This window comes from Trachinotus anak, unplaced genomic scaffold (assembly GCF_046630095.1).
Source record: "Trachinotus anak isolate AG129_WGS33_773 ecotype Australia unplaced genomic scaffold, CSIRO_AGI_Tana_v1 ptg000007l, whole genome shotgun sequence".
NCBI lineage: Eukaryota > Metazoa > Chordata > Actinopteri > Carangiformes > Carangidae > Trachinotus > Trachinotus anak.
The window spans coordinates 16,129,665-16,140,496 of record NW_027273858.1 but is presented as its reverse complement, the minus strand read 5'-3'; the positions used below and the strand labels follow the sequence as shown (position 1 = coordinate 16,140,496).

Below are 10,832 nucleotides of genomic sequence, written 5' to 3'. Positions count from 1 at the left end.
AACTGGGATGAATTCTGGAGCAATGAGATCTTACTATTATAGTTCAGAAACAAGCAGAAGACAAGCACTGTCTACAAAAACAAAAAAACTAATCTATTTGCTTTTTTGTTAATGATCTATTTCTTGTTCTTTGAGCCATTTTATCATATGAATTACTACAATGAAAGTTACAAAATGTGTTTACTCTTGTATATTAATAATTCAAGCATTACTGTATGTTATCAGGTTTAACCCTTGACCAGTACAGGTGTGGCAAATGGTATTATATGACAGGCTTGGTCAAAGGTTAAGGAGAACACGCTACATTCCACTGAGGGGAGTCTCCTTGACATTCATTGACCAAACAGACCCATTACCACTCCTATTACCTGCATTTGCAGTGGTTGGGTGATTCTACGGAAAACAAAGCACCTCATACTTGACCGCTTGCCCTTATGTCCTACCATTTAGGGACAGGAGCTCTGAAATGCATTCAAATGCTTGTACATTAGGAAGTGGCCAATGCTGTCTAAAAGTCATTGAAGATCAGTTCAATTAGATTTGATCCTGTAGGTTTCTCTTTGGGGACATAGTCACAAGAGTGACTGAAGGACAAGCTAATATTAGACACAGTTGTAGAGGAATGGATGGCGTGGCCAGTGACAGCAAGTCTGGCAAGATGTTGCCTAACAGTGAGGCAAGTTATATTGTGTCTGTCTTGTTCTTGACAGTGGAAATTTTTGAAGTGAAGTCACCTCTAGACGAAGTGCTAAGTCGCTATATGCTGTATATACAGCTACAGACAGGTAGAGACACCACGTTTACAATGTATACCAATCATAACTTGTTTTATTCTATTTGTAAAATAAAATAAAATGAAATAAAATAAAATAAAATAAAACAAAAGAGATCAGGAAATCATTCACATTTGACTATAGTTCTGTTGCCAATGAATCCCTGTGTATCTAATTTTAGATGAACTAATGAGTTCATAGTGTTGTTTATTTCACTATTGGGAATGACAGCTGTGAGTATGGACTTCCACAGTTCACCACATAACACACAAACTATACATTTGTTATCTTGCAGTATTTTTCCAGTGAGAGAGATAAAGCTCAGGGAGGAAGCTGTGATCATATTTTTTCTTTCTCTTATTTCTAGTGAACTAAAATGGAAATGGAACATGCACATGCAGCACTTGGAGACTGCACTGTCAGATCACAACACTTTGTTTACTATCACGTCTCTACACATCTGTATTAAATTTATGACATATGTGTGACCTTCAATAGAGTAAAGCTGCGTTATTAGGTGCGACAACTCAAACGCAGTGTGTGCATGTGTTTGTTTTGAATTAGCCAGCGCAGGAGTGTTTTATCTATGCACACTGGTGCAACACTGGGCATGTGTGCGAAGCCGTAGTCCAGCCCCGCAACCCGCCCACCACCCTCCCTCTTCCCTTCGGTGCGTCTCGGTCCGCCCGCAGCAGTCTCCTTCTCGTCTAGGTTTCACTACAGAGATGGCTGCTAAAGTGTGCAGATCAGTACTCCTGTTGTCCCGGAGCAGCGGAGCGGTGGCCGGCAGCCTCCCCGCACTTGTTGTCTCTTCACAGCGACATCATCAGCACATAAGACCGGTAAGTCCCAGGACGTTTGTAGCGCACAGGCAGAGGTGTGGGACCGGGCAGGCAGGCAGGCAAGGCAGGCTGGACCAGGAGGGAGAGCGGCGGCTGGGCTGGCTAAGGAAGTAAAGCTAACTAGCCTCAAGATTTTCCGTCCGCGTCTTTTCTTGAGATTGCGCTGCAGGGAGAGGTGAGGCACAAGATGAGTCATGATGTGTCCCAGCCCGGTGTCGTGCGCTTATTTGAATCCACAGTGGGACGTGGAGCTTTGACAGAGGCAATGCAGTTTTTTTTTTTTTTTGGAGCTGAAGCCCATCAACACCCCCTCTGGCGCTGCCCCGCCGTTTACTGTAACCAGCCTTCAGACACTCTGCTCTGCTTCCACATAACATCTCATATCTCATCTCTCCTCCCGCGGTCTTCAACTTTGCAGACATATCCCCCCCCCCCCCCCCAACCCTGCTGCTCTGATCGCTGTGTGTGCATCTGAATACGAGCCCGCTGAAGGTGCTGGATTTTTTTTTTTTTCCTGCAGGAGATGTTGGGGTTGGTTTGATGACCGACGGCCGAGGATGGCTGTCTTATATCTGTGCCGTTGCAGTAAGGATGTTTGGTGTGATCGGGCTTTATGGGGTTTTTTTTTTGGGGGGGGGGGGGGGCTGCAGTTTGCCGATCATCTCTCTGCTTCTACATGGTCTGTGAACTGCAGCGTGTTGGTGCAGCAGCAGAAACTCAGAATAATGAATGTCTGCACAGAGCTGGAGAGGAACACCTCAGTTGTGCTTGTGTGAGAGAGAGAGAGAGGCGTATACACACACACACACACACGCCCGTATATGAGACTTCACAGAGACATGGAGAGCCCACACTTATGATGTCAGACTCTCCAGCCAGCCTGCTGTTTCCTCCCCTCCCTGCGGGTGTTTCCCCATTCAGCTGGGAGATCCTGGGTTTTCCTGCAAGCCGATTCAGGTCCTGTACACAGCCACTGTAGCGATAGGCGCGACCTCAACATTGCTTACAATAACAGGAATGTAATTATGTTTACAAGGCTGTCACTATAGTGCAATAGTGGCACATGGTGTGCCTGCCTCCCCTGACCCACTCCCTTCGCTAAAACTCTCAGCCTTTACAGCAGCTGCCCGAGGAGGGAGGTGAAACACAGGATGGACCTGAATGCGAAAGAATGAGGAAGTCATTGCAGAATGGCCCCTTCTCTGTAGCTGTGAATACTGCTGTGTTATTTTGTGAGTCTTCCTTTGCCACACAGCTCACTCCCTTCATGCCTGTCTTTTTCTTGCTGTCTATTTGGCTTGTGATCACCATCTCCCTCTCTTTCTTGTGTTTTTTCTTTTCTTACCCCTCCCTTATACAAACACGCGCACAACTTGCCACGGGCCTTGTGAAATCAAATGAGCCTCTCCTTCCTGTGAAAACAGGCCAGTCTGGGGGTTAAGTAGCTGTCAAAATAGACACACTTGGTCCACATCTCCACACCGGCCCCTGGTGCTGTCACCTACTGTGAACAATCTTTATAGAACACATTTGCCCCCGTGGAGAGGAAGCATTCTCCCCTCTTCTAAAATAAGTGGGTCTATTTAAACCTTGAGATATTTAACAGGATGAGCTGTGTCTCGGCAGAGTTGGTCCTAATAGGTTTTCATTTTATTTCAGCCTGCTCAGGTTGTAGTTTTGTTTGCCTGTCATAGTGTGTCTTCATCCATCGGAGCGTTGCTGCTGCAGCTCCTAAAGTGGGTCTGTCACTGTGTGACAGCCGAGCCTCTGTACTCAGTTATGAGCCCTTCGCTGCAGTGTGGGAACTCTCTGTTTCTAGACTTTTGTCTTTAAAGCTGCAGTGAGACACACGCTAATGAAATGCCGTTAAACATGTAGTGTCTGTTGGCGGGACATGTTCCTCCAAAGACCCCAAATTTGCTATCTAAAGCCCAATTTGAAGCAGTGAGCAGGCCAACTGCTGCCTCTATGACGCGGTACAGTCATGATAGGTCAACTCCCCGGGGATGCGAGGCAGACTCTGGGCTCCAGAGGCTTACATTTAACCTGCACTGGATTACTATTGAGTCAGCTGTCACATAAAACGCTGCTCTCTTGTCAAGTTTGGCAGAAGAGTTGAGTCATTACGAATAAATACTTGTTGTAAAAGGGTTATAATTGAAAGTTGAAGTGGCCTTTTCTATAGTATGAATAAACAGAGTCTATATTTCCCTATGTTGCATCCAATAAATGTGATTTCATGGTGAACCTTGGCGTAAAACAGATCAAATCATGCTTTCTTTAGTTATTTATTTCCATTTAAGCTGACACGGTTATTAGAGCTGAGCAGTTAGTGGCTGAAGTCTTTGGGGCCAGGGGGTCAAAGCCCACTCCTGGCCTTTAATCCAATCAGTGTAGGAGTAAACTAATTTATCCCTTCTGCATTCACGGGCTCCCTGCTGAAGTTATCCGGATTAGTGTGATAAGAGAGTGACTGCCGGCTAGTGGCTGTTGTCTGCTAAAGGTGATAAGACAGTTGAATGATTGATAAACCTGTCCACATAGGCAGTTTCATTAATGTAGTCCTGCCCTTTATGGACATATTGGTTTCTGGCTCCATTTATGATCTCACAGTTACATGCATGACTGAGAGGGGAAACAGGTGTTTTGTGTGGAGGACGAAACATTTTGGCCTGAAATGATGAATGGAACCTCGTATTAGCTGTGGTGAAGGGAAATGAACACTATCTGTCTTCAGTTTGGAGTCTGTTGATTGACAGGTGTGCAGCCCTGTCCTGTGTGGAAAATAATTCAGTGCTATAGCAGGATTGGCTGTTTATGACATTAGAGGTTTATGTCCTTAGATTTTATCATTTGGTGTCCACTGCTGGAGAATAATCTTAATAATCATTGGTCAGCACAGTGCTGCTCCATCTTTTCACTGATTGAATTACTAACTGCACACAGACGCAATTTTAATGGACACGAAGTGCAATCTAGAGGATTTTCTTTAGAGGGTGAGAAAATTGATTTGAGTTTTCCTACAGGGTTTCACACAATCATGCAAGGCTATATGAGGCAAAGTGATATGATACAATTTCAGTCAGTCAAAGGTAAAGTTACAGAAAAGATTGATTTGTTGACTAGATATTCCATTCAGTCCATATACCATGCCATGTTCCCGATACTGCTCTTTGCATGCTTCCACTTTCCACATTAGCATACAGCATCAGCTGGTTTGTGTGCAGTCAAAGTAGACCAGAGCAGCTATATGAGCAAACTGCTTTATGAGGTGCTTTATCGTAAATGACACGTAGAACTAATACAGTGAAGTGCTGTCAAGCCAAGGGGACTTTGGGAGGGATCACACAAAAGAGGACTCTCTTTCAGCAATGGGACAAAATCACATCAGCAATATAATATCATATAGTTAATCAATGCTAGTACTAAAAGGTTGAATGAAACATTACTAATAGACATTTCTGTCTATTATTCAGAAATCCGTTCAGAAGAGTTACAGTGTATCTCAGCTTTGGGTCGGACCAATGTTTATAACCGAGTAGTTCAGTCCACCACTGACTGGCCACCCTTTCACTCTTGGAATTAGTTTTAGATAGTGGCTTCCAGAGCACTGAATGGGAAGTAGAGGAGAAACAGCTAATCTTGGATTGCCAGGCATTCTGCTTGAGTGGCAGCCTGCCTATCTTAGATAGACCAATGCCCAGATACAAAATGACTACATTTTCCGTGCTAGAGGACATCAGCGCCCGGTAAAAATCTAGACTTTGTCGCAAGCTGTGACCCCTGTGTGTTTATGTTGTTTGTGTTGGAATTGGTTCCCCAGAGCTGAGGCTGTGTCGCTATCGTGTTGTTAGTAAAGCGGAGTGTCCCTTTAATACTGCTGTTTGCTCTCATTTGTTTGTGTGTGAGCAGGGGATCAGTGTGAAAGGTGGACTTCCAGGAACACATACAGCAGTCCATCATTTGATCATCAAAACGAGTAACACAAATTGAGGGATAAAATATTGAAAGATATGCCGCACTGGATAATACCATAGCAGTTTGAAGTTGAGTAATCCACCATTCCTCACATTCCTCACATTCCTCACTTAAAAAAAAACAGGTGAGAAGTAGCATTGCAAACATATGCAACGGTGTCAGAAAAGGCTTTAGCCAATTTAACACCTTACCCTTTTCAGTTTACTCCACATACACATCATAGGCACCATAAAAGGAGACTTTATGGCACGGTTATACTGGATTGCAGTAGATCGTACAGATACCATGATCAGTGTCTTTATTAAAACAAATTTATCCAGGATAATTAGTTCTTTAGAAACCTAGATGAACTTTGGCCAAGCTCCTGCTGCAGCATTTCGTTTTGTTAGAGGACATCTACCATTAGTCATCTTGACATCAAAGCAGTGCTTTTACTCCAGGGTGGAGCTGGACAATTAGGAAAACCTATCAAATCAGACATTTAGAACCTCTCACAGACTTAATCTTGCTCATGTCAGTTAATTTGGTTAATGTGTGCATTCACGAACTGTCCCCTTAAAAAATAGTGCTCAGTAACTTGAGTCTGCCATGTCCATCTAAGAGTCTGTGTTCACTCAAAGCGAAGCTGGTGATATGGATGACATGAGTGCAAACACTGAGCCTCAACCTGAGCAGGAGACGCCACAGAACAAAATGAAGTGAAATGCTCACATTGCAGAAAAATAATATAAGCAACTAATGGTAGCACCATCAATTTATTCAATCACTCGGAAAACAATCACTTTGCCGAATATGAGAAGGTCATGTCTTATCACCCAGCTCTGCTCAGTGATGCAGTTTGTTAATGGATAATCATCCCCACTAAAAACACAAAGACTGCTGAGTCGAAACAACCTAGATGCCACATGTGTATCCAGTGCCCTCGTGACCTTCACTGCTGATGTCTTACCATCAAAAGTGTGTGTTGTCATCTTAGTGCAGTGATGAAATGCCGATGGCCTTAGCGGCTGTGTTTCTGACGGAGCTCCTGTCAGCTCAGGTGGCGATCAACCTGGTGAGCAGTAGCCAGAGCCATATCCAAGCTCTGCTGCGGGTCAGGAGTTGAATGGTGCCCTGCACTGGAACTGGGAGTGGGGCATTTGTTTGTTTTATTTATTCATTTTTTTGACACTTTTCCAGTGAGTTTCTATCATCCTTCTCACTGTTTCCATTAGGTCTATGAAATGTTTGAGCTAAAGCAGCATTCAGTGTTAGCATAGTTACATGTGAAAGAAGCAGTAGAAGAGATAATATTCCCTACGGTGTTTCAGCATCCCATTGACTGAAGTGGGTCATTATGCTGCAGTTGTTGGATATTATATAGTGATAAACACATTACAACATCTTGTGGTTCTCTCTAATGTTTTTAACATTCTGATAAAGCCCCAAATGCCCCAAGCATTGCTGCAATTGAAGGTTGTCCAGTTTGAACAACGTGCCCAGCAGCTCCTACTGCAGGTATTTTTGACACATTCCCCCTAAACAGCTGTGAATTTTGCAGCTATTTGATTGCATAATTTTTCTTAACAAGGTCTTTCCAGCCAATCCATTGGCATAGAGAGAAAACACTCCCCTTTCTTCTCCCTCCTGGGCTCTCCTATATCTCCCAACATATGCCAGTGTGTGTCTTGTTCCTGTGCTCTTCTTTTCTAATTTCCCTGAGCTCTCTGAGTCAGCACCTGCTCAGCACGGTAACCTTTCTCACGCTCACCAGCTGTTTGCCCTGCAGTTGAAAGAACTGTCCTGGAAGGTGAAGAGGTTTAGTCTTAGACACTTATACTGAAGCTAGTGCTCTGTATTTAGCAAGCGTGGTTGCTGCTGCAGTAACCCTCCATCTGTCTCCCCGTTTGAATATAAAGTTATTATTTTAAAGCTTTGAGTCGACTCCTTACTAGACTAAGGGCCCACATGCTTCTGTAATCAGCTGTTCATTATGGAGATGCTGCAGCATTGTAATGGATGAGACTACTGTGATGGACAAAGTCCTCATTAATACTCTGGAAGGGATTTCACCCTTGAAATGCTAAATGACTGGTGAACCTCTGCTGTTGGCATCGACTAATTAGCTGCTTCCCGTGTTTCTGTGTGGCCCAGCGTGTCTCCAGTCAAGTCTGAAAAGGACATTAAACTAGGCCAACGTGTGTAATGCGATGATGGATGGCAGCAACGCTTGGTTAACCCGTCTCATCTCTGGGACGTCGGGATGGTGGCGTCCTCTGCCAGGAGTGCAGGTGAGGCTGCTGCTAGAACCTGAAGGTCATCAGCAGCCCAGCCTTTCATGCCATTAGAAATGGGATTGGGCTCATTATTGTGACGGCAAAACAAATGTGTGGCAAGGCTCGGTCCAAATGAGCGCTGGAAATTAGACTGGGCAGGCTTGGCTTGTACGAAGGTCAGCTGTGTCCAACTCGGTGAAAGAATGTGCGACAGTTATGTGAGAGCATTTTTAGATTGAGGTTTTCTGCTGTCATTTTTGTTAACATACACACACACGTACTTCAGTGTCACTGCTGTTGTGGAAGTACTGCAACTCTGCTGCCAACATTTTCACATATTTCATCCTCTGTATAACTCTGCATAACTCTGCATAACGTAGTTGGAAATTATGTGCTACCTGTTTTGCTGTGGGCTTCTTTGGTCTTGACAAGTTCAAAATTACACAGGAGCAACAACAGCACAATGGAAGAATGATGCGAGAGGGAGGGAGTCAGTTGTATCTGCAGGCCAGAGAACCTTAAAAATAGGGCAGCCTTAATTGCAAATAGTAATGAACATGCAATTGTGTAACCTGAGTCTGCTCATGTGTGGTTGCCTACCTTTCTTTTGTTGGAGGTGTCCACCCACTGGCTGCTCTCAAGGTGCCGTGTCACCAAAATTCCCCCCTCAGAAATGGAACGAGATGCATTTTCTTCCTGTCGCTTATCGATCCTGTCTTGTTTGCGTTTCACAGAGTGATAGAAAGATGCCCTGCAAAATATCAAGACTCTCCAATATGCAGCTTATTAGCGTGAGGGCGGGGTGGGGTTGACCTCTCCTTCAGGAAGTATTGATTGATTGTTTGTTGTTTATACAAGTTTACAGTGAATTAATACAAGCGGCAGAGTAGGAGAGTCCAGGGACATTGACAGTGGGTAGTGACAGCTAGTCTTTTGATAAATAGGTGTATAACTTTGGACTTGTGAGCGCTTACCGCTTTTCCACACTATCTACTTATTTTCCTAATCTCACCTTGACAATTCAGGTGTGTCCTCACCTTCACTCAGAGGTAGGGCCTCCCTCTCAGAGGTTAGACCCACCGATGTGGATGTAACCTTCCTATTTAAACACTTCTGAGCTGCACACCTGTGGGGAAAGCAGACACACTCAGTCAACATTAGATGGAGTTTGTATCCAAATGAAAGTTAAAAACCATTATCAGATTATTGTGTGACAGAGCTGTATCCTCCAAACACAAACTGCCCAGTGTTCCGACCAAGCTCCCACTTATCTACATTGTGCTGTTTATCAAATTGAAAACAATATGGCATAGGACAGATCCATGAATTACAATTGTGCAGTGAAACAGCAGAAATCAATCATATCAGGGCAGGAAGAGGAGAGTTGTCCCTGTAAGACAGGCAGCAGGAGGGAAGAAGCTGGCTTAGCCGTCAACAGTGAGGCAGCTCTTAATTGGTCTTGCCTCCTCTGTATGAATGAGTCCCGTCTGACTGATTACTGGAGTAATGGCTGGGAGGATGTTCAGAGGAACGTTGAGATTGTGTGATGTGAGGCTTCCTTCGGCCTCAGGCTCACCTCATTTTATTGAAGAGAAACTGGGTGAGCAAAGCTGCCTCTCATTGCAGCGTTCCCATGTCAATGCCAGCAGAACTGAAAGGATCATTTCAAATGTCTAGCCACATGACACAGTTAGTTTCGAAATTGGAGTTTTACTCAGAAGACCATTTCCCCTGTTTCTGGCAAAATTAGTAGATATAAATAAATATAAATCAGTAAAACTGCTCAGTCAAGTGTTAAACTAACTTTTTTTTTTTGCTTGGTATCAACTCGAGATAGTTTGCATATTTACTATATTTATACTTTATGTTTATACTTAAGCACCTATGTTGGTGAAGCAGGAGCATTTAAGATTGCTGACAACTGATTATTTAAGCATTCATGCAAGTCACTGAGAAACTCTGTTGGAGGAATAAGTAAAACATTACTGGGTATTGAAGGACACAATTCTGCTCCATTTGGTTATAGTTTAACCAAAACAGATACAACAGATACAGATGACACAGACAAACATTGAAAGGCAAATGAAGCGTACAAAATTATTTAACTGATCAGTTTCAAAAGGGGGACCCCTGAAAACTAAAACTTGGATAACAGCTCTTTAATAGTGTGGATGCCCCTCCCTTCCCCACCCACACACACACAAACACATGCACACAGGCTCATAAGTAGCCCTTTTGTTCCTGCTGGATCGATGGACTGGGTTAATGGCAAGAGAGCTTGACATTTTCAAGTTCGTTACACCTTTTTTGTCCCGGTGATTTGAGAGAATGGGCCGGTGTCGCCTCTGATAAAGGCAGCTGATCTCTGAGGTGTTGAGGAGGACAGACTGAGGCTGCTCTGCTGGATGGAAATCTGCATGGTGAAACATAGTGGTGTTGAGTTACCAGGGAAATGAGGGCTCTGCTGGTCACGGTTAAACAGGATGTATGGAGAAGTGTGACATCATACTTCTGTTGAGGTCATTGTGGCTCGTGGGAGTGTGTGTTGACTTGAGAGGAATTATCTCTCCATGTTTGGCTTAGGGAGGCGTGGTGCCGGCCAGACTGCCGTTTGTTGTTTTCTTTTTTAGCATCATCTTATATTGCTGCTTTTACCCTCAGTGGTTGGCACGCAGTAGTTACAGCCATCACAATAGAGCTTGTTTAAACTTGCATACCTCCCTTACTACTCCACGCTCTGCGCCAGGAGCAAACTAAAGAAGTGCGCACGTTTGGCATGTGTCATCCCTTTAAAGGGTATTTAAGCTAAAATTAAATTTGTCATCACATATTCTCATGATAAAAACAAATCCAAAATGCAAAAGAAGAATTATGATCAAGAAATATATTTGTTGATCCAGATACAATTGTATAATTATTTATTATTTTCTAGACTTCTACTTTGTAGAACTTCTGAGGCACATGATAACCATTTCAGCTGTGGT

General features: G+C 43.8%; 1 protein-coding gene across 2 annotated transcripts in view; it reads left to right on the top strand.

Moving 5' to 3' along the window:
• The first annotated feature begins 1,430 nt into the window (after positions 1-1,430).
• mcu (mitochondrial calcium uniporter) overlaps positions 1,431-10,832 on the top strand; it is a 54,084-nt gene continuing 44,682 nt past the window's right edge. Inside the window, exon 1 of one of the 2 annotated variants that reach the window (XM_071480999.1) lies at positions 1,431-1,615. In XM_071480999.1, the coding sequence (XP_071337100.1) occupies positions 1,499-1,615 (117 nt within the window). In that variant the 5' untranslated portion in view covers positions 1,431-1,498. The remainder of the gene's footprint in view (positions 1,616-10,832) is intronic. The other variant, XM_071480998.1, reaches the window with a different exon arrangement.